The 24447-nt window shown below is 34.7% G+C and overlaps 1 protein-coding gene across 1 annotated transcript in view; it reads left to right on the top strand.

Annotated features, from left to right (window-relative positions):
- The window catches only part of LOC142345225 (putative phospholipid-transporting ATPase IIB), a 70571-nt gene that overhangs the window by 7331 nt on the left and 38793 nt on the right, over window positions 1–24447 (top strand). Inside the window, exons 3-8 of the mRNA XM_075397248.1 lie at window positions 1902–2015; window positions 2816–2956; window positions 7124–7333; window positions 7815–7983; window positions 8953–9110; window positions 23423–23493. Coding sequence (XP_075253363.1) covers window positions 1902–2015; window positions 2816–2956; window positions 7124–7333; window positions 7815–7983; window positions 8953–9110; window positions 23423–23493 — 863 coding nt within the window. The remainder of the gene's footprint in view (window positions 1–1901; window positions 2016–2815; window positions 2957–7123; window positions 7334–7814; window positions 7984–8952; window positions 9111–23422; window positions 23494–24447) is intronic.

Raw genomic sequence — 24447 nt, 5'->3', positions numbered from 1 at the left:
CGATTTGCGCATGAGCTCAATCAATGGCTGTACGACAACAACATGCATGGCCATAGCAAAGGGACCTCGTTTAGTGTTACTTCTTGAGAACTGTTAGTAATTGCCGGCTAACAACATTTTGGATGAGGCTTTGTATGATTTTTCTACCACGCAGCTTCAACTAGGTTAACTTCTTAAAACTTTTTCATGAGCTAACTTTTAATTGAGATAATTGAATGCATTTTTGATGTCTATCAGGAGTACTGCTTGGTCGGCAGCAACATAGGCAGACCGCATTGAATGAATAGAATAAGCTTTCCCACATTTTTGACATGCCAGAGCAGGCTTTTGCCCCTAAAAAACGCAGGTCATTTTCAGTGCCCTTTTTGAGAAGTTTCATAATAGTGCGCCTGAAGTGTTCTTCAATGCCAATAGCTGAAACGCCAGGGATTAGTTTAGTGGCATGAGACGACAAACGTTGGTATTCATCAGGATTTTCTTCAGTGGCTACCCTGATGGCAATTTTGGCTCACGTTTTCGCAATATTGGCTGATTTTTCTTTGAAACACGTGTATCTCAAAATACGTGTTGGCGTCTAAAGCTGACTGACAATAACTGCCTTGTGTTCTCATGGGTATTTGTTAAACTCGCGTTAATGTTTTCAATTAAAAGGGGTGGAAGCGCATAGAATTGAACTCTTGGAGATCAAAAACGCAATTAGGTGTCAGGCACCTAATTGCGTTTATTATTTTGCCTGTTTCTACAAATTAATTTGTTTCAGGACATTCTGATTTCCATTAGAGTTTCTTTGAAAACGTTTTTTGCTGATTTTCGCCTGCAAGAAAAAGTTTGTCGAGTTGACGTTTACAACAATTTTGAAGCCGCCTAGTTTGTGTTTAGGTCACAGATGCATCGCTTTCCATTTTCACGCAAGAGAGAACTATTTGTGGAAAAATTGCTTCAACACATTTGCCTTTTCATCAAAACAACAGTTTTTTCCGCTGTGTTTTTGCTGACCACAATGAAGTTCGCTTGTCAATGACGAACTTCTTGATAAATTTGCTCAACCTGTTCTTCAATGATGGGGGAAAAATACCAGGTACTGGATAGCATTTCGTTGCACGGCAAGGCGTTCTGAGAGGCGTCATGGTTGCAGCGTGGGGTTCTTCGATATGAATTGCATCCAGTACCTTCGCGGACGACGAACCTTAAGTACGGAGTGTCAGTCGCATGATGCGAGGTTCACAGCGTGGAGAACGAAACCCGGGAGGCCGATCAGCCGCCCGCTTCAGGGTCCTACAGCATACGCGGAACCATCCACAATTGTTGCATCGTATACCGCCGTTGAGAAAATGTTTCTGGCGTGCACTACACTCTGTCTGATCATTTAATAATTTGTCATATGCAGTATCAGACGAATATTCTAAAGACATTTCTATTTTACTATTATAATTATAATAGTAAAATGGCATGAGTTGAATAAGCGACGAATGCCCGACGTCGCTTTAGAATAAGCGACGTCTGAGACATCAAAATGGGATTATTTGCCTTAATGAAAAAGTGGTCGATTTTGTGGTAATGATTAGTTAGTTGATTGAGCAGTTTTCTGGAAACCACGTTTTTACATCTGTGATCAAAGCTTTTTTTCCGATGTGTTGACGAACGAATGCGTTATTTTGCTCGTTTGTATAGCGTATTAATAGGCGGATCTAGCCATTACAAAAACCATAATATAAAGGTGCAAAAATTATCAATTATGGATTAAATAGTACTGCGAAGAAAAAGTGTCCATGTTTTGAAATACGAAATTAAATTTAGCATAACCCTTGTGGCTGCTGCTTGACAATAAGAGATCACTATTTTAATTACTATATTAGATTATGGTCCTGTTGCCCTTGTTTACCGAGGTCTGTTTTGTTTAGACCCTGTACCACCAGTTCAAGTACTTCCTCAATCTCTATTTTCTGGTGGTGGCACTCAGTCAGTTCATTCCCCAGCTGAAGGTCAACTACATATTCACATACTGGGCCCCACTGGTAAGATACAGTCGTGACTGTTGAAACGGGATTAAAGTAGAAAGTCTAATTAAAACCAATGCGCGCTTGTCCATCCAAACAAACTCACTCACGGTACCACATAACTTTTACTCCCACCGCGGAACGGTTGCTATTTTTAGTACATATTAACGTGCTATATAGCATCTTATAGGGCAGGGGGTGAATTCAAAAACAGATGTGAAGCTCAAATAACTCCGATGCCATATGAGCAAAAACTACGAAAAAACCCAATCACAAAACAGCCACAGAAACAACCCCCCACCTCACTGTCAAAACAAAAGGATTAGATTAGTTTCTCAAATACGAGAAAGTTGCATGCAAATGATCTAATGGTTTATATTTGTGTGAGGCAGAAACATTTTATTTATTTTGTCGTGATTCTCTTTGTCTCCACCTCTCTGATGTTACATGACGAATTCTTAAAGCTTTTGTTTTCTTTAATGACACCCAAGGTCTTCTAAACGTCGAACATCCGTCTTACAAAAATCTTGCAAGATTAACAATCAAAACTTACAAGATTCTTGCAAGATTAACATCCTAGCACCATCCAAAAACAACGTCTAAAAATAAAAAGAACGTTAAAAACACGCTAAACATTAATCCTTGAGGCTCCAAAAAAGCGCAATAGAGCCTATAAACCTAACAAAAAGCAAAAACAAAACAAAAAGCTCGAAAATTTTAAATATAAAAAAAGTTTGGCATTAAGATCATTTCGTTCCGGAATTTGTATTCCTGCATGTTTTATGCTTGCAACACAAAGCTTGTTTTCACTTTTGCAGGGTTTTGTGTTGTTTGTGACTCTGGTGCGTGAGGCTGGGGATGACATCAGGAGGTGGGTGAGGGACAAAGAGATTAACAAGGCCTTCTTTGACAAGGTCACTCCCAGTGGAATGCAGCAAGTCAGATGTCAGGACATTAAGGTGAAGATCGCCAACTTTCTTGAAACTGGGGCTTATTCTAGGGATCCAATTTGTTTTAACCGTCGGAATCCGACAACCCAAACTTGCGGTTTTAAATTTTCTTAAAAATTAGATTGAACGTTTTGGCGTAGTGATACTCCACAAGTTACAGTTGTTGGCAGGTATAGAATCGTTTATTAATAGCCGCCTCAGCTGGCTATTATAGCGCTCCTATTTTTTTTTACAATTCAAAGAGTTTGAATTGTATTGGTGCGCTGTCTTAAGATCTGTTCACTTTCTTCGGCTTTTTCACGTCAGTGAGAAGTCAAACTTGAGTGGTGATTTTGGTCACACTGAAATAGTAAAGGGAGCGAAAAATGAAGTAGTGATTTTAGGACGGTATATATTTAATATATAAATGTGCCTATTTGCCTTTGCGAGAATTCCTTAAGGGCAGCTAAAATTTTTTATGACTTTGCCACTATCTGTTGTCATAAAATATTGGTGATTTTTAGATTTTGCCACCTTTTTAAAACTTATCTGTTGTCTTATCGCTTAGTATCGTCAATGACAGGTTTGATTGCTTACTAATGAGGCTAGAAAGAACGTAATTAGTGGCTCGAGCTAACAGCTAGTGGTTTTCATGACTTTCACACTACTTTTTCTGGATAACTTTGTTTTTGAGTTCTGCAAGTATTATTGTACTTTTGATGTCTTATTATTTAATCTCATTGGGGGCAGGTCTTTGATGCTGCTATAAGGGGTTAGGTTTTTCGATTTAGTCCTTTTTGCTCAAAGCTAGTGCTTTCTATGACCTTGACACTAATTGTTTTCAATAATAATTAGCGAGTTTTGCTAGTTCTTCTTTTTAACTTTGTCGTCTTAACTCTTAGTCTCGTTGTTTACAGTTCTCATTGGTTGCTGCAAAGGTTTTAATTAAAGCAAGTCATATCAGTTCACAGCTTTTGTCTTTTGTGACTCATAGATTTGTTCGTTTTAAAAAAAGGTTAAGGATTTTTTTCTTTTTTTTTGCTAGTATTAGTTGTACCTTTTGCTCTCTTATCACTTGTTCTCATTGAAGACAGGACTCGACGGTATTCATGGAGGAGTCAATTAGTTGATGTTATTTATCTTTCAGTAGCTGTTGCGTTCTGTGACTTTTATACTAAGTGTTTTCAAAAAGGTTCAGCGAGTTTTGTTGCGATTTTTGGTTATTTTTTCTTATCATTAAAATTTATTAGTGAGAGGGCTCATTGACGGTTAGTGACCGGTTGCTAATGAGAATTAAGGGAATATAAATGGCAGTTTGAATTCATAGCAGTTGTTATTTGATGTTGATCCTGTCTTCTCAAAAAAAATGTTGAATTTTTAGTCTTGCTTGTTTTTTTTTGTTCTTGTCGTTTTATTGCTTAGTCTCATTACTAACAACTCTCATTTGCCTTTTAGAATGGATTAAATGATTGTCAGGTCATAAGTTAAAACAATTTTTTGAATTGTTTTCCAGGACTTGTCCTGCTATGTTTTTTAATTCGTCGAATCAAAATTTTTCGCTTTACCTTAGTTCACAGCTTGTTCAACATTCAACGTGAAATCTGTTTGACTTCTCTAAGCTAATTTAACTCTTCTCTCTTTCTGCTAAAATTGTTTTTAGACAGCAGTTGCTCAGCAAAGCAATTCAAAATGAACAGAGTCAGTATCAAAAAACGAACTCCGAAATAGAAACGGGATAAACCCCTATAGCCCAGTTTTAGATGCTCGTTACTCGAACTTGGTTCTTAGTTACCACCTCTAATGCTTATTGGTACTGATACTAGCTCCTGTATCGTCTCACTATGGGATAGGAGAATGTTCAACTACTAAATGACATCAAAGACATCGCTTTAATGTTTTACTTTCACAAGGATCTGCTAAAAAAAATGATTTAAAATTTTATGGACCTGAAAATTATCTTGGTCAAACAATTTGAGAAACTTTTTTATTGTAATTTAAACGAATGATGCTCAAAAATAGGCAGAAAGTCCTAACTTACGGGTATATTGCTCTTAAGACAACTATGAAGGAACCTTCAATTCATTGAAAACTATTTTTCTTCGGATATTATGTTTTTTAAGGGGTCTTTATAACCACCTTTTCTGCACACGAAAACTAAGCGCTAACAATATTAAATTTGACAAAGTAACAAGAATACGGAAAGGCGAATACGGACATGCATCATCGATACTAATTAATTAAAATAATTAAAATGAACTCTCATCATACTTACGTGCGCTCGAAAGTGACCGCTGATCAGACTATCCAAGACGGATATGACCTCTGATAAGACTATTACGAGATCGAAATCACCTCTGATCATACTATTGTGCCCTCGAACCAAATCCCAGACCCTGTAATTTTGGACTGGAAACACACCGTGTGCGCTCGATTGGGGGCTGATCAGAGGTCACTTCCAGATGGCACCTCAATCTGGGTCTCAAATAAAGTGGGTTCAAAGGAGTTCAAAGGAAGTTTTCTACCATGTTTTTGAAATAATGCAAAATATTTTTACCTCTATTCGAGTTGCCATTCGAGCCCTGCAGATAAAGAACAGCAACACAGATGATTTGTGTGCGCAAGTTGCATTTTATTACGAATTGTTTTTATTATTTTTCAACAATCATAGGTTAAATTCAACGATTTCAACATTTAAAGTTAATCATCAAAATTTGGTTGTAAAAGTGAAGTGATTTAAAATTTCGTCATGAAATAGATAAAAGATCGCAATTTATTTTATAATTGATTTTATTTTAAGTTTTAAAGCAATGATTGTCTTTTTCAATACTTTTTTTTCAACAGGAAAGACTTTAGTTCTCGTTTCATCAATGTGAAGGTAGTACTCAACATTTCTGGGAAGTCAGATCTGATACTCTTCGTATCAGTTAAAATTTAGATAGTTTTTAAAGAATAAACTGATTAGAAAACTGAAAGTAGTTTTATATGTTTTAAGTGCTTTATTTCGAAAGCAAGAGAAACTAATTTCGATTAGCAAAAAAAAACAGAAAAGGGAGTTTTCAACTTTTGTTTGAATTAAAAGAGGCAAACTATGCGTTTTTGAATATGAATTGCGCTTCAACTGAAATTGGCTGCGATTTTTGGGGCGTTTTTGAAAACCTAATAAGCAGACAGATAGCCAACCTTTAAGAATAATTGGCTGTATTTCGAAACAAATGTCTAATTTAGTAAATTTCTGGAGGCAAGCAACTTGACGTTAATCCAGGTTCCACTGAAAAATCTTACAGAAACTACTGAACAAGAAGAAGGTTAGAAAATCGTGCGTGCATAATTTTCTCACAATTTTGAAAAACTCAGAAAAAAAATAGAAATATTAATCAAGTGCAGCCTCCTTTCCTCCTCTTAGTGTGTTTATTTCAGTCTTCACTACTTAACTAAACAGAGCTTATGTTAGAAAATTAGAACAAATAGTTGGTCACTGTTTTCTGCCCTAACTGTTTCATTTGGCTCAAAATTTGTTTTTGTGAAATTAGGTATAAAGTTTTTTTGGGCATCTTTGAGATGCCGAAATTTTAAAAATGAGTAAGTGGTGCTGATCAACAATTAATCTTTTAAACAAGCAATTATCAATGGTAGAGAATTTTATGTAATTGAATACCAATTAGGGTTTTTTTTTATTACTGCCCAATTAGGATGTCGCTAAGTTTTTCGCGGAATAAAGATACAGTGAACCAGAGCTGTTTAATTGCCAAGTTTGAAAAAGTAAATGTAAACGTGTGTGTGTGTCTTTTTTGATGCCACATTTTTGCTTTACCGTTCAGTTCTAGAACATTCTTTCGTTTCTCTTCTCCGGTGACTTTTTCACGCTTGACTTCTTGATTTTTGCGTGACCTAAATGCGCTCATTCAGAAATTAAGGCTGATACTAAAACAAAACTGATTAATATAAGCAAACTCAATGGGCAGGTTGCGGAGTGGTAAACTTCCAATCTATTACGACGAAGGTCAGTGGATCAAACCCCTCATTGGTCCGAATTTTTTTCACCCAATAAAAATTATATAGTCTACAGCCCATCTGTCATTCGAGAGCAATGTTTAGTACATAATGTCGAGAAGACGATTTCTGTCCGTTTTGCTCTCAGCATCACAAAAGGTTGGAAATCACTGGTATTGAAACCAGGAATTGTTTTGTGCACTGCAGGTGTCGGATGTGATTAAGCTGGAAAAGAACCAAAGAGTGCCAGCAGATATGGTGCTCCTGAGGACTACAACCGAAACTGCCAATAGTGATTCCACCGGAGGAGGTGGAGGGGGTGGATCTCTCTTCATCAGAACAGACCAATTGGATGGAGAGACAGATTGGAAGCTGCGACTGGCACCCACGCTGACTCAGGGATTTCCTACGGATCAGGTCAGTATGGTATTGTTGAAATGTTTAATGAAATGTTTTACATCTAAGGCTGTAACGTAGACAATGGGAGGATAAATATAAAATTATGCGCTCGTCTGGTCTCATTGTCCTTGTTAAAATTTACTTTTAAGTTTGGGCATCCAGACAATAACCAGACTTTCTGTAAGACGTGTCCAAGTTTTTTTCAGATCTTACACAAACTTTATCAAAATCACCGGGCTAGTCCGCAACTAGTTAGTTGGGTTATTAAACAGTTTCACAGTCCTTCATTTTTCTTCATTTTTCACGGGTTGGGGTAATTTCAGCGTATGAAATTTCATATGAAGTGCACTAGAATTTCTTAAATGTAGCTCTTTTTTTTGCGGCCAAACTCCAGTCCGCGTGCTTTCGTTGTAAAATATTCAAAAATTTCAGCGCATCAAACGGGGCTCATTTCTTGGACAAGTTAGCTCATCTAATGACAAGTTAGCCTCTTTTACAGGATCTGCTGAGCAGTGAGGCGTACGTGTACTGTGACAAGCCACACTTAGACATCAACACCTTCATTGGGAACCTCTCATTGACATCCCCAAGTGGAGAGAAGCAGGAGTTGTCTCTCAATGTGGAGAACACGATGTGGAGGGACACCGTAGTAGCCAACGGAACTGCAGGTTACAGATGTCAATGGATATTGAAGCAGTATTGCTCTTGAACAGAACACGTTTGCCTATTTTTGTCTTAAACTCAATCAGAATGTTCGAAAAATTTTTAAACATCTTATTACAGTGAAAATTGTTTAAAGAATCGGATTGAAGAAGTTGAAAAAGTAACAACTTCCTATTACATCGTCTGTGAAAAGTTATTATCCTAGAACTTTCATTAAACAAAGCGCAAATAATGTGTTTTAAAAAAATTATTGAGAAATTTTTTAGAAAAAAATCTATTTTCCCAACAGCAAAATTCTTGGACTTTTTAACATAGCTGGCAGATTGACGGATTATAGCATAGAAATAGACCGGTGAGAGGTTTTACAACAATAGACCGGTGAGAGGTTTTACAACAACAGACAAATAATAGAGCAAAAGAAAATAATAGACCATGTGAGAGTCTAATGGTGAAGAGGCATGAAAAAAATCATACTCGGAGATAACTCACCTGCAACTGCAAAGATTCAATATGGTTCGGCCTTCTTTTACATTAGAATATCTGTTCAGTTAACGTTCCGTATTATGCCAAGATCATGTTCCGAATTATGTCACACGTACGCAAGATCATTAGCGTAGTGAAGTAAGTAATGCTGTAAAACTTTTTTCAAACAGTTGCTAAAATTTGGTGTATGTTCTTGTCGAACATTAATTTTTTTGTCTTGAACCTAATGAGTGTGAACTATAGATAATGAGTGTTTCAAGTAAAAAAAGTGACCATAGTCACCCAAAAAACAGCAAAGTTTCTTGCAAAATGAACAGCTGAAATGTGAGGAACAATATGAAACAGGGTAGCTGCTGGTCTAGATATCCGGTGCGATCACACAGTTACCACAATTTTGACTTTGATCCTGTGTGAGATTGCTAATCAATCCTTCTGTTTGAACAAAAATTATATCCACGGTTTCGCTGAAGTACTGCTTGGTTCTGTTTCAGTGGGGGTTGTGATCTACACAGGGACTGACACCCGAAGTGTGATGAATACGACTAAGCCCAAGAATAAATTTGGACTGCTCGATTACGAAGTCAACTTCCTCACTAAGATACTTGGATTACTTCTTGTGTTACTCACTATCCTGATGATGATTTTACAGGTGAAATTTTCTTCAGCTTTGTCTGGAAGCTCCTTATGAACTCATTCTGCTCATTTTGAATCCCCCCTCTTGTTCCGCTCATTTCTCACTCAAACTCCGCTTACTCCACCAATTTCTTAAGTTATCTCAGCGGAACATGAGCACAAACTTTGATACAGGCTGAATTTCTAAGATTAAGTTCTGAGATTTATTGAGTTTTTGAGCATATTTCCGCGTAGCAGTTCTTGTATTCCATTTTATCATATTTGTTATCGACCACCAAACAGATTATTGTCATTTGTCAATTAATAATAATTTTTTTGTAGCGTAAATTTAATTTATGCTTAATGTTTTCAATTGTCAAAAATTTCGCCCATGTTACGGTATATTTATTAAAAGCCGCGAAGCGATAGCTGATGCTATTATTGGCCTTCTCTTGGTTTTTACGACTCGATGAGAGTATTGGTTTTTCTATCGGTGTTTTTATAGCTGCGAAGCTGTCAGCTGAGCAGAGCTATATTGCTCTTTTTCCATTTACATTTGTTCACACAGCAAAGCTGAGAAAGTCGAATTTTATGAATGACTTCTTCCTCTCACTAACGGCATTTGCGCACGTGACGTCATTTTTCACTCTCTCTAGTAACGTTTTTTAGTCAGTTTCGTGATTAGATTTTGAGCATGCGTGGCTTACCTCACTCAATAAAGTTTATTTTGCACTTTAAAACCGAAGTTTAATTTGAATTAGTTTAAGCTCAAAGGAACTCAAATGTGTAATGCACAGCTTTTTATATAGCTTTTTGAGCGGCGTCGATAATATTTTCAACTTATATCTGAATCTGTTTCTATCTGTATAATACGGCACGCAAGTGTATTCTTTCGCAGCTATTTCGGCAATATGCGGCTATGTTTTACAATTCAAAGAATTTGAATTGTATTGGGGCGTTGTCTTTTTTTAAGACTCGAAGAGTATTGGTTTACTATCCGTCTTTTTTCGACTCGAAAAGTGGCATTTTGACCTGAGAGAAAGTGAGAAAAGTTGAACAGATTGTTGCTAAGCGAGAAATTTGTAGCTGTGTTAAGTGATGTGTTTAGTGATCATGTGCTGTGTTTAGTGAATGGACTATTTGACCTTGAAAAATGTGTTGAGCGAACTGCGCATATAGATAACCGTCTTAAGCCGTTTTTCCATCCATTGGCTCAATTTTTTTGACTTGCAATTTAGGTTCCTTGAAGAAATTGGTGTTGAACGATGCTGCAAAAAAAAATTTTTTTTGTGCTTTTTTGAAATTGATCCCACAAAAATTCGCAGAGATTTAGTAATTTAAGTGTAAAATGGTCACAAGTTTTTCAAATTTAAAATTAATTTCTGGATTTTGTTCTTTAAATTTGTTTTGGATAATTGGACTTTTTTGAACATCAGTGTATATTGTGACTTTCGTTTGGGAATTGTCAATGAACATTTTTTCGAACGTGATGTCTCATTTGTACATATGCTAATCCATTTGCAGCGGCTTTTGTCCAATTTTTCATTGTTTTTTGTTTGTTTTTGGTTTTAAAAGGTTTCCGGGCTCAGCTTGTGGTTTAACTTAGTGATAATAAAAACGAATTTAATTTTTGACGTTCAATTTATTTGATAAAGATTTGTTTCTTAAATACAACTTTATTATATTTTTTGTATTTATTTTGAATGTTTTGTCAATTTTTTAAAGTCTTTAAGTTTCTCAAACCTCTTCGATCTTTTTAACCATTTTATTTATATATAAGGGTAACTAGGTAATGTGTTTGAGCCATGATTGCTAGATAAATATTTAAACTTACTTTTGATCGTTAATTTTTTGAAGTGTATTTGAACCAGATGTAAAAGTCAATACCCCATTCGAAAGCTAAGTGTTTAGGTCAAACGGCTGAAACAGTCGAAGCGCAGAGAAAAGATGAAGTTGGTGTATGTTCAAATCGTTTTTTTTTTGTGAGAGCACAAAAGGTAGCTGTGAAAAACTCTTGGCTAAATGCGCGAAATTTTTTGATCACGTGTGGCTTTTTCAAAGCAGTTTTTTTTCTTTATTTTTAACTCTTTTTTATCAATCAGAAGTGTTTCGATTATTGAAATGATTTATTGTGTTTTTGGAATCATTGGTGAATCATCCGAAGCTAGTATTATACTTTAAGACTCAGTTGCCAGCCATTTTCACATTGTTGCCTGTGTTAAGCTCTTCTAGCAATTTTTGTATTCTTCTTCAATTTTTTATAGGATTTGCGGAGGTGTGTGGTTGAAATTAGTTTTTCTAGCGGTTTGTGTGGTCTTTCATTTTGATTGATGAAAATTCAAATGTGTTTGTAGAAAATTGTCCTATTTTGAGCAAATTTTGCCGATTGTTGTGTTGTTTATTGTTTTTGCCTATCTCTTCTGATCTTACACTTTGGGCTTTACTTTTTCTCGGAGACTTTTTAGTTAAGAGTTGTCCTATAGGTGTTGCTACTATGACGTGAAACTTCAATTTGTTGCTTTTAACTACATTAAATCACAAAAATTTTTCATTTCAGGTATTTTTTCTTGGGAGTTGCCAATAGTCGTTTAATATTTCTCGCCTGCATTTTGGATATTCTCGCCTGCGAGTTATAAAATGTTTTTTGCCGAATAATGGTCGGAAAGACTTTTGAAACCTCAACAGGGCACGTTTCACTTAAGTAAATTAAACAATCTTCTAATTTTTAAAGGTTTTTGCTCTGTTCTTTTTTCAATTGTTGTTTGTTACTTCTCCGTCAAATATTGTGTGGTTGTTTGATGTACAAGAGAATTTAATTAACTTTTTTCTAGAATAGTGGTGCGCAAATTGCATTTAGCGTTAGTGGTGTTTTTCTGCAGGTTTTTTTGGTTTTGTCCGTCATCGTCTCTTTTTTTCCCCTTTACTCGAATTTCTCATTATAAGCCCATTTTCTGAAATTGTCTGCCAATAGTTAATAGTCTGTTGCAAACTACATGTAATATTGGTTTTTTCGAGTCGCAACTAGAAATAAAATCTTAGACTGTGTTTCAGTTTTTGACAGTTAGTTTTCTCATATATTTTTTTGGATGTTTTTTCCAAAATGATCAGTATAAATAAGTAGAGTGTGAATTAGATCAGTGACGATGGTCACTTTTCTACTTCGAGTCGGTTCCGGAATTCTTTCGACTATGTTTTTTGTTTCTTTACAGGAAGTAGTTTTGTTCATGCGGCATGATGACTTGAAAGGGAAATTGAGAACATCTTTGATGGTGAACAGATTTTTCTTAGGAGGCAACGGCTCATATAGATGACCGTTTTCAACCGTTTTTCGTCCAGATGGCTCATTTATTAATTCTAATTTGTTTTTTTTGTAGAAATAGTTATTCAACGATGCTGAAGTAATATCTATTTTGCAATTGATCCCGTAAAGGTTTGCAGAGCCTTCTAATTCTTTTCAAGTGCAATATATAAATTGAATTTTTGGATTTTTTCCTTGATGTCTTCCTTTTTGGATATTTGAGCGGATGTGTTCCCCGGAAAAATAAGTGTACATGGCAACGTTGGTTATGCATTTCGTGCATTGAACGACAAATCGTTTGACCATCAGGTCGTTTTGTTTGTATTAAAATGCACACATGCTAATCCGTTTTTTTTTGCGTTTTCTCCTTTTTTATTTTTGTTTTTGAGTTTCATTGCTGGAATAAATCTTTCCGTGCTCGCCAGTTGTTTAATCTCATTGTAATTAAGAACTAATTTAATTTTTTGGCGGTTAATCTTGGAAATTAATAAAAATTTCGCAATTACAATTTTAATACATTTTTTTATTTTAATATTCTGACAATTTTTGATTGCAAAGTGTTTTTTTAATCACTGTAGTGGTTTTCATTTATTTATTTATTCAGACTGATGGATATATTGCATAAGAAAACTAAGTGCTTAGGTCAAATGGCTGAGCCAATCGATGAACAAAGAAAAGAGAGAGTGGTTTTCTGTACTTATCGTCTTTTGAGAGAGATAATTCAAAAATTTTTCGCTAAGGGAGTGCAATTTTTTTATCGCATTTTTTTCAAAGCTGTTTTTTTAGTTTCAAATTTTTAAATCAAAAGTGTTTGCAAGTGTGTTTGCAAGCATTTAGTGACTGACTGAAGCAAATAATACTTTAAGATTTCCTTGAAAATCTCCAAAGTAGTCTTTGCGGAGTTGTGTGGTTGAAATTAGTTGTTCTGACAGTTTTAGTAGTCTATCATTTTCAGTGATGATACTATTAATTTTTCGTCTGATTTTATATTTTCTTGCAATTTAGTTTATTCTTGGTCAATTTATAGCGTTTGCGGGGAGTTGTGAGGTTGAAATTAGTTGTTCTAACAGATTTGGTAGTCTTTCATTTTGAGAAATGTTTTTTTTCTAATGTCTTTGTTAAAGACATTTGGCTACACTTCGAACAAAATTTTAAAAATTTTAAGGTTTTTGCCTATTTGTTCTGATCTTACGCTTCTCGCTGTACTTTTTTTTCAGCGAAATCTTTGTTAAGAGTTATTTTATGGTTTTTGGTACTATGTGGCGACATTTGAAGCCTAGACATGGTGCTATTCACTAAAATAAATTACATGAAATTCTATTTGGTTCTCTTTTGCAGCTATTTCGGCAATCTGCGGCTATGTTTTACAATTCAAAGAATTTGAATTGTATTAGGGCGTTGTCTTTTTTTAAGACTCGAAGAGTATTGGTTTACTATCCGTCTTTTTCCGACTCGAAAAGCGGCATTTTGACCTGAGAGAAAGTGAGAAAAGTTGAACAGATTGTTGCTAAGCGAGAAATTTGTAGCTGTGTTAAGTGATGTGTTTAGTGATCATGTGCTGTGTTAAGTGAATGGACTATTTGACCTTGAAAAATGTGTTGAGCGAACTGCGCATATAGATAACCGTCTTAAGCCGTTTTTCCATCCATTGGCTCAATTTTTTTGACTTGCAATTTAGTTTCCTTGAAAAAATTGGTGTTGAACGATGCTGCAAAAAAATTTTTTTTTGTGCTTTATTGAAATTGATCCCACAAAAATTCGCAGAGATTTAGTAATTTAAGTGTAAAATGGTTACAATTTTTTCAAATTTAAAATTAATTTTTGGATTTTTTTCTTTAAATTTTTTTTGGATAATTGGACTTTTTTGAACATCAGTGTATATTGTGACTTTCGTTTGGGAATTGTGCAATGAACATTTTTTCGAACGTAATGTCTCATTTGTACACATGCTAATCCATTTGCAGCGACTTTTGTCCAATTTTTCATTTTTTTTTGTTTGTTTTTGGTTTTAAAAGGTTTCTGGGCTCAGCTTGTGGTTTAACTTAGTGCTAATAAAAACAAATTTAATTTTTGACGTTCAATTTATTTGATAAAGATTTGTTTCTTAAATACAACTTTATTATATTTTTTATATTTATTTTGAATGTTTTGTCAATTTTTTAAAGTCTTTAAGTTTCTCAAACCTCTTCGATCTTTTTAACCATTTTATTTATATATAAGGGTAACTAGGTAATGTGTTTGAGCCATGATTGCTAGATAAATATTTAAACTTACTTTTGATCGTTAATTTTTTGAAGTGTGTTTGAACCAGATGTAAAAGTCAATGCCCCATTTGAAAGCTAAGTGTATAGGTCAAACGGCTGAAACAGTCGAAACGCAGAGAAAAGATGAAGTTGGTGTATGTTCAAATCGTTTTGTTTTTGTGAGAGCACAAAAGGTAGCTGTGAAAAACTCTTGGCTAAATGCGCGAAATTTTTTGATCACGTGCGGCTTTTTCAAAGCAGTTTTTTTTCTTTAGTTTTAACTCTTTTTTATCAATCAGAAGTGTTTCGATTATTGAAATGATTTTTTGTGTTTTTGGAATCATTGGTGAATCATCCGAAGCTAATATTACACTTTAAGACTCAGTTGCCAGCCATTTTCACATTGTTGCCTGTGTTAAGCTCTTCTAGCAATTTTTGTGTTCTTCGTCAATTTTTTATAGGATTTGCGGAGGTGTGTGGTTGAAGATCGTTGTTCTAGCGGTTTGTGTGGTCTTTCATTTTGATTGATAAAAATTCAAATGTGTTTGTAGAAAATTGTCCCATTTTGAGCAAATTTTGCCGACTGTTGTGTTGTTTATTGTTTTTGCCTATCTCTTCTGATCTTACACTTTAGGCTTTACTTTTTCTCGGAGACTTTTTAGTTAAGAGTTGTCCTATAGGTGTTGCTACTATGACGTGAAACTTCAATTTGTTGCTTTTAACTACATTAAATCACAAAAATTTTTCATTTCATGTATTTTTTCTTGGGAGTTGCCAATAGTCGTTTAATATTTCTCGCCTGCATTTTGGATATTCCCGCCTGCGAGTTATAAAATGTTTTTTTGCCGAATAATGGTCGGAAAGAATTTTGAAACCTCAACAGGGCACGTTTAACCTACGTAAATTATACAAACTTCTAAATTTTAAAGGTTTTTGCTCTGTTCATTTTTTAATTGTTGTTTGTTACTTCTCCGTCAAATTTTGTGTGGTTGTTTGATGTACAAGAGAATTTAATTAACTTTTTTCCAGAATAATGGTGCGCAAATTGCATTTAGCGTTTTTGGAGTTTTTCTAGAGATTTTTTTTGGTTTTGTCCGTCATCGTCTCTTTTTTTCCCTTTTCCTCGAATTTCTAATTATAAGCCCATTTTCTGAAATTGTCTGCCAATAGTTAATAGTCTGTTGCAAACTACCTGTAATATTGGTTTTTTTCGAGTCGCAACTAGAAATAAAATTTTAGACTGTGTTTCAGTTTTTGACAGTTTGTTTTCTCATATATTTTTTTGGATGTTTTTTCCAAAATGATCAGTATAAATAAGTAGAGTGTGAATTAGATCAGTGACGATGGTCACTTTTCTACTTCGAGTCGGTTCCGGAATTCTTTCGACTATGTTTTTTGTTTCTTTACAGGAAGTAGTTTTGTTCATGAGGCATGATGACTTGAAAGGGAAATTGAGAACATCTTTGATGGTGAACAGATTTTTCTTAGGAGGCAACGGCTCATATAGATGACCGTTTTCAACCGTTTTTCGTCCAGATGGCTCATTTATTAATTCTAATTTGTTTTTTTTTTGTAGAAATAGTTATTCAACGATGCTGAAGTAATATCTATTTTGCAATTGATCCCGTAAAGGTTTGCAGAGCCTTCTAATTCTTTTCAAGTGCAATATATAAATTGAATTTTTGGATTTTTTCCTTGATGTCTTCCTTTTTGGATCTTTGAGCGGATTTTTTCCCCGGAAAAATAAGTGTATATGGCAACGTTGGTTATGCAATTCGTGCATTGAACGACAAATCGTTTGATCATCAGGTCGTTTTGTTTGTATTAAAATGCACACATGCTAATCCGTTTTTTTTGCGTTTTCGCCTTTTTTATTTTTGTTTTTGAGTTTCATTGCTGGAATAAGTCTTTCCGTGCTCGCCAGTTGTTTAACCTCATTGTAATTAAGAAGTAATTTAATTTTTTGGCGGTTAATCTTTGAAATTCAATAAAAATTTCGCAATTACAAATTTAATACATTTTTTTTTAATAATCTGACAATTTTTGATTGCAAAGTGTTTTTTTAATCACTGTAGTGGTTTTCATTTATTTATTTATTCAGACTGATGGATATATTGCATAAGAAAACTAAGTGCTTAGGTCAAATGGCTGAGCCAATCGATGAACAAAGAAAAGAGAGAGTGGTTTTCTGTACTTATCGTCTTTTGAGAGAGATAATTCAAAAATTTTTCGCTAAGGGAGTGCAATTTTTTTATCGCATTTTTTTCAAAGCTGTTTTTTTAGTTTCAAATTTTTAAATCAAAAGTGTTTGCAAGTGTGTTTGCAAGCATTTAGTGACTGACTGAAGCAAATAATACTTTAAGATTTCCTTGAAAATCTCCAAAGTAGTCTTTGCGGAGTTGTGTGGTTGAAATTAGTTGTTCTGACAGTTTTAGTAGTCTATCATTTTCAGTGATGATACTATTAATTTTTCGTCTGATTTTATATTTTCTTGCAATTTAGTTTATTCTTGGTCAATTTATAGCGTTTGCGGGGAGTTGTGAGGTTGAAATTAGTTGTTCTAACAGATTTGGTAGTCTTTCATTTTGAGAAATGTTTTTTTTCTAATGTCTTTGTTAAAGACATTTGGCTACACTTCGAACAAAATTTTAAAAATTTTAAGGTTTTTGCCTATTTGTTCTGATCTTACGCTTCTCGCTGTACTTTTTTTTCAGCGAAATCTTTGTTAAGAGTTATTTTATGGTTTTTGGTACTATGTGGCGACATTTGAAGCCTAGACATGGTGCTATTCACTAAAATAAATTACATGAAATGCTATTTGGTTCTCTGTTGTTTCAGCTTTTTTGTTCTTGGCAGTTTCTAATAGTCCTTTGATTTTTCATTTGCGCGTCTTGAATGAATGACTTTTCTATCTGAAGACTTTGTAGAAACTTAAATGAAGTTAACCGTTTTCTATTTTTTAATAGCTGTTTTTGCTCTTTCCATATTTTAATTGTTGGTTTTTACTTCTCCCTCAAATATTGGTTAGGTGAATGATTTACATGAGAGAGGAATCAACAATTTCTCTGATATATGACCGGGAAATTGCATTTAGGAACTGTAGGGTACTTTTTAGAGATTTTTCCCTCATAATCTCCTTTCTCTTTCCTCGTGTTAGTTTCTCATTATGAATGCCTTCTATGAGTTGACTGCCAATTGTTAGTTTTTTGTTGCAAACCTCCTGTATTACAGGGTCTTTTACCAATAGTTGTTTTGAATACGCCACTAAAATTGTTTTTATCCTATTGCATATAAGGTTTTGTCACTTAGTTTTGTCATCAGAATCTGCCTGTTGTTTCAACATGTTTATTATATTTTTTGTCAAAATTGCATTAGATCAGTGAAGATGGTCAGTTTTATACTACGCGTCGTTTCCTGATTTCTTCCGGCTATGTTTTTTCAGATCATTTCGCACATTAGAATGATTTTTGAAATCGAATTGGAGTGATGGTTTTATTCACGCCGAAACAGGACGTAGAGCGAAAAAGCGAGTGATTTTGTTTGGGGGAGATTTTCTCTCTCGAAATTTTGATTACCTTGCTGGCTAGTTGTTTTTTGTTTGCACTCGGCATTTTGACATTTTTTGGTTTTCTTTTTTCAATATTTATCTGATTTTTTGTGAACGTTTTTCCCAATCAATTAAAATTCCACTCTAGCTCTACGTGTCCGTTTAGTCAATAAGAAAATTGAGTTGTAAGCCAGGACTTGTCCTGTCATGTTCTTTGTTGTTTTTTAACAGGAAGTAGTTGTGTTCATGCGTCATCATTTTAATCTAAAAGCGAAAGTGAGAAAAGTTGCCATGTTGAACAAATTTTGCTAAGCAAGTAAAGTTTTTTGATCATCACTCTGTCTAGTGAATGCAATTGGGCTGTGATAGAGGTTTTGGGAGAGCACGGCAAATATAGATAGCCGTTTTTCGTCCATTTATATCAATTTTTTTACTTGTATTTTTTTGTAGAAATAGTTTCTGATTGATTCTGCATTAATTTAAAACATTCAAAACATGATTGGGCACACTTTTGCAGAGCCTAATAATTCTATTCCAGTGTTAAATGCGCACACGTTTCTCAATTTTAAAGTTATGTTTTAGATTTTTCCCAGATTTCTAAATTTTTGGATCGTTGAGCGAAAAATCGGTGTAACCGACAAGGTTCATTTGGCATTTTGTACATAGGACAATTGTTTTGAACCTGCAGACTTCTCTTAAAAAATTTGCACACATACTAAGTCGTTTTTTTGCAGATGATATCCAATTTTTCTTCGCTTTTTGTATATTTTTGGTTTAATTAACAGAAAAATTTTCCGTGCTCAACCAGGACTTAAAAGTTATGTTGTTAAAAGTAAATTTGAGTTTTGACCTTTAATTTTAGAAATTCAATGACAATTTGTTTCTTAATTTTTAATATTTTTTGAATAGTTTTAATGTTGTGGCAAGTTTTTTGGAAAGTATTTTAAATTCTCGAATCTCTTCAATTTTTTCTTCTTTAGTCAGACAGCAGGATGACTGTGTAATCTTTCTGAGCTTGTTCATTAAATAACTATATGTAATTAATTTTTTGATCGATAATTGATAATTTACGACGGTGTTGAAAATTAAATGTTTAGTTCGAACGGCTGAAAGAGTCGAAAAGCAGAGAAGAGAGAGAGAGAGAGAGAGAGAGAGAGAGAGAGAGAGAGAGAGAGAGGTGTTTTTAAGTCGGTTTTTGAGAGCGAGAGAGCGAGAAAAGAAAGTGTAGTAATTTTTTCGCTATGAGAGCGAAATGTTTTGATCATGTTCGTTTTTTTTTCAAAACATTTTTGAGTTTTGACTTCAATTTTTTAATCAACTCATAGTTGTCGATTGTTTTTCTCTTAGTATTGTGTTTGGAAGCATATGTGAACATCTGAAGCTGATATTGCATTTTAAGTTCTTATTTTCATATATTGTTTTTATCATTTTGCCTTTTTAATCGTTTCTAAAATTTTTCTCCTTCAAACTTTTATAGAATTTGCGGTGATGTGTGGCTTATATTAGGTGTTCTAGCAGTTTATTTTTGGTCTTTCATTTGGATTGTTAGATATTTTAAAATATTTTTGTTGAAGAGAAATTGGCTTATTTTGAGGAAGTTTTGCCGATGTTTGAATGTTTTTTTGTGGTTTCTGCTTATCCTTTCTGACCTTACGCTTCTCGCTGTAATTGTTCTCGGTCAATTCTTAATAAAATTTATTCTATAGGTTCTGCTTTTATGTGGTGGCACTTCAAATATAGAAATGATGCGTGTAATTAAAATTAATACACCAAATTTTTTTCGGGTCTTTCTTCATGACAGTTTCGAACATTCTGCGTTTTGCGAGTTACGGGTCCCGCAGAAGAAAAAATAAAAAACTTTTTGTGCGAGAATCTTGAAAGATAAACAGGGCTTTTCTCACTTATTAAATTAAATCATTTATATTTTTTTCCAGGTTTGTTTGTTCGTTTCATGTTTTAATTTCACCTCTCCGTCAACTACTAGACGGGAGACTAATGTACAAGGGTACAAGGGAACTTAATGAACTTTTTCGCAGATGAATGGTTCGGAATTTGCATTAAGAATTTGAAGAGATTTTTTAGAGAATATTAATATTTGGGTTCTCTCCGTCATCATCAAGTCTCAGCATCCTCTTGTTTCTCTTTCTGAGGCATTTTTTTGAGGTTTTCTGTCTAGTTTCTCTGCAAACTAGTTGTATTACAGGGTCTTTCACCAATCTTTTGTTGGAGTCGCAACTAATATTAATTTTTATGAGATGATGTATCAGTTTCTGTCAGTTAGTTTACTCATGCCATTTTTTCTATTGTTTGGTATAAATGCTCGGTATAAATATGAAAAATGTGCTCGGTATAAATATGAAAAAATAAAATTTTTTGTGCGAGAAGAATCTTGAAAGGTAAACAGGGCTTTTCTCACTTAGTAAATTAAACCATTTATTTTTTTTCCAGGTTTGTTTGTTTGTTTCAAGTTTTAATTTCACCTCTTCGTCAACTACTAGACGGGAGACTGATGTACAAGGGAACCTAATGAACTTTTTCTCAGATGAATGGTTCAGAATTTGCATTAAGAATTTGAAGAGTTTTTTAAGTATATTAATTTTGGGTTCTGTCCGTCATCATCAAGTCTCAGCTTCCTCTTGTTTCTCTTTCTTAGGCATTTTTTGAGGTTGTCTGTCAAGTTTCTCCGCAAACTAGTTGTATTACAGGGTCTTTCACCAATCTTTTTTGGAGTCGCAACTAATATTAATTTTTATGAGATGATATATCAGTTTTTGTCAGTTAGTTTACTCATGCCACTTTTTCTATTGTTTGGTATAAATGCTCGGTATAAATATGAAGAATGTGCATTAGGTAAGTTTCTGGTATTCTTCTGGTTATGTTTAATAGCCGCCCTCATCTTCTCAAACGGCTATTATAGCGATCCTATTTTTTTACAATTCAAAGAATTTGAATTGTATTGGGGCGCTGTCTTTTTTTTAAGATCTGTTCACACATTTTCATGATTTTTGATGTCAAATTGAAGTAGTGATTTTGGTCACGCCGAAACAGGAAATGGAGCGAAAAAGCGAGTGGTTTTGGGGCGTGAATTTTTTTTGCTCTAATTTTAAAGTAGAGTGAGAATATGGTGTTTGAACAAAAATTCGCTTTATCGGTAGTGATTTTTTGTTCACATGCGGCAATTTCACTTTGATTTTTACTGTTTTTTCGATTTTTTTGATAGGATTTTTTTCTAAATGATTTTTCCAATCCATTCATAGTCCGTTCTAGGTCTAGTTTTCTGTTTAGTCAATGAAAATTCTTTGAATTGTACGTCAGGACTTGTTCTGCTATGTTTTTTACTTCGTCTAACCTACTACTTTCGCTTTACATCATTTTGCCGCTTTTTCGACATTTTGCGTGAAATCTTTTTGACTTCTCTAGGCTAGTTTCACTCTTCCGTCATTCTGCTCAAAGTCCTTTTAAACAGCAGCTGCTCAGCAAAGCAATTCAAAATGAAGAGAGTCAACATAAAAAAATCAAAGTCAAAAATGTAAACGGGATAAACCCATAAAGCCCATTTTCAGAAGCCCGGTACTTAAACTTTGTTCTCATAATTTTTAGTTACTTTCTATAATGCTTATTGGTGTTGGTCCTAGATCCTAGACCTTGATCCTAGACCCTGTAGCCTCTCACTGAGAAACAGGAGTATGTTCAACTACAAAATGACATCAAAATAAATCGCAATTAAAAATGTTTTTGTACAAATATCAATTTTTGTTGATATTTTCTTTTCTTTCAATCCCAATTGAGTTATGGGAATCAACGGCGGCTATTTTCCGGCATTCTGCCAGGTATGTTTTTTTATTTCGTCAAGATTGTTGGTATGACCATATGACGTCACAATGACTTGAAATCTGCTTTTTGCCCATTCGTTCATGCAATTTCAATTGATTTGCGTGTGTGTCGTTATTATTCACTCTTAGTTGAGCAAGTTTTCATAAGCGCAATTAAATTTTTGGTCGCACCTGACTTACCTCAATCTCTAAAATGACTTCCTCACTCTGAAGTTGACTTTTCTTTGCTTTAATTCAAAGAGATAAGATCAAGTGAGTGTATATCACTCTAATTGGAGCTTATTTAAGAGCAATTATTAGGAGCAACATTAAGTTATACAGAGTTTTAATTGAAATTTAATATCTCATCCCCTAATGAAGGAAGATTTTTTTTGGTTTCTCCCGTTCAATATCTTTTTCAGACTGCTTTCGCGACAGTTTCGGTGTAATCTGCTAGCTATCTTATTTCAATTGCTCTCAAACAAAGTTTCTGGCAATTGTATTAGTCCTGTGATCTTCTATACAATTTGTCGATCAGAGAGCATTAAGTGACGGAGCAGCTCACTTAGAGCCTTGCGCTTTGCTAGATTCTTAGCATCGATTCACCAAAAAACTGTTTCGAAAGTGCGATCATGTGGCGCTCTCCTTCATGTGGCGCATTGAAGCTCCAAACCGAAACCATCGCCCCATCGCTCGACCCCCGTGAAACCCCCACACGGCCCTTACCTATCCCCCTCCAATGATGGCATCCCACGACTGCATAAGCCAATCGATCGCCGGTCCTTTGAGAGCAATTCGCCCGACGCTAGTTGGTTATGTTTACAACCGACGATAGTCAGTTTTGTTTACTACAGATATCTGCTGATTCATGGCGGGAATTCTCAAATCGAACTACAGGGTTTGACTTGGAAACGTCACAATCACTTCAAATCTGCTTTTTGTTCATTCGTATGCAATTTCAATTAAATTGCGTGCGTGACGTCAATTTTCACTATTATTGGAGGGAGTTTTTTTCGTTCATTCGCGAGATTAAATTTGCGGTCACACGTGACTTACCTCAATCTCAAAAACGATTTCCTCACTCTGAAATTGAAATTTTTCGTTTCTTTAATTCAAAGAGATAGGGTCAAGTGAGTGTATATCACTCTAATTGAAGCTTATTTGAGAACAACTGATAGAAGCAGCAAAAAGTTATACAGGTTCCTAATCAAAATTCTCAGCTCCTAGTAAATTTCTTTTGTGGTCTCTTTTCTTTCTTTCTGAGACTGGAGATCTACGAAACCATCGCGGCTATTTTCTGGTAATCTGCCAGCTATGTTTGTGATTGGTGTTCACAGTATTCGGCCCAATTTAGTCGGTCAGGGGGGTTAAAATAGGAAGAAAGGTGCATATCGACGTACACATAGTAAGTAGGAATGAGAGCTTATTGGGAATAATAAGTTTTTTCAGGGCTTCAAAGGCCAATGGTTCATTTTATTGGTCCGATTCATTGTACTTCTGTCTTCCATAATACCAATAAGGTCAGTTCGGATGTCTTTATTACTGTTTCATCTTTTCTTTCTCTGCCACTATTTAGCGGCGAGATAGTTTGACAGCCGCAATAGAAAATTTACTTGCCGGATTCTGGTTTCACGACTCTAAGAGGAGTATCAGTTTTCTAACAACAACTCTTGACTCCAATATTTTACCGCAGTTTATAAATTACATAGGCAATTACAAGAGCTCAGAATCTATGTACACGGTATACGCTAAAAAAGCGCTTGTGCTAGAAACTGGGCTAGAGCTGCTCTAGAATTTGCTAAATTTTTGCCATTTTCTATTAGAGATCGTAATGGAATAATAGCTCGCTAAATATGTGGTGCGCTAAGGGATGCTCTGATAGTTGCTTAATTTTAGTACAATTTTCATCTCTTAAACGTTATGAATTGCTCTCAAAATAACGTTTGTAGCAATTAAATTAGTCCTGTTGGTCTTTCTTTTTGCCATTTTCTCGTTTTACACTTTTACACATTATCCATCTGATAGGTTTATATTTCGTCTGGCCACCAAGAGCATCGTGTCTCTCTCGGAGCCTTAGCCCCCCCCCCCCCCCATCACCATCCCCTCCACGCATACTCGCCTAACTTTTAAAAGGAAATTACATGTAATTTGGACTTCCGTTTGACCCCCCCCAGTGAAGACAGGTTTCTAAGCTAGCAGCTACAAAGTTGGTTGAGATATAGGTGGTGATGTTTCAATATTAAAATGAAATGCCCTAAAATTACTCGAAATTTTTTCAAAAATTATTCGGAAACTAATCATTTTTTGAATAAATTAAGCTGTACTCGGCTTGTTTCTTCAGACAGCACCGGAATCCAGACCTAGTTTAGTTCCACATTGTTTCAAGGCTGACTTTTTGTTTCTTCCCTGTGTTTAAGTACTAACACAATCTTCTCCATGCGCATAAAAAAGTATTTGCCAAAAAACGTGCACTG

Source organism: Convolutriloba macropyga, chromosome 1 (genome assembly GCF_964194025.1).
Source record: "Convolutriloba macropyga chromosome 1, txConMacr16.3, whole genome shotgun sequence".
NCBI classification, from domain to species: Eukaryota; Metazoa; Xenacoelomorpha; order Acoela; family Convolutidae; genus Convolutriloba; species Convolutriloba macropyga.
Note: the sequence above shows the minus strand (reverse complement) of the source record. Positions and strands in the feature narration are given on the sequence as shown.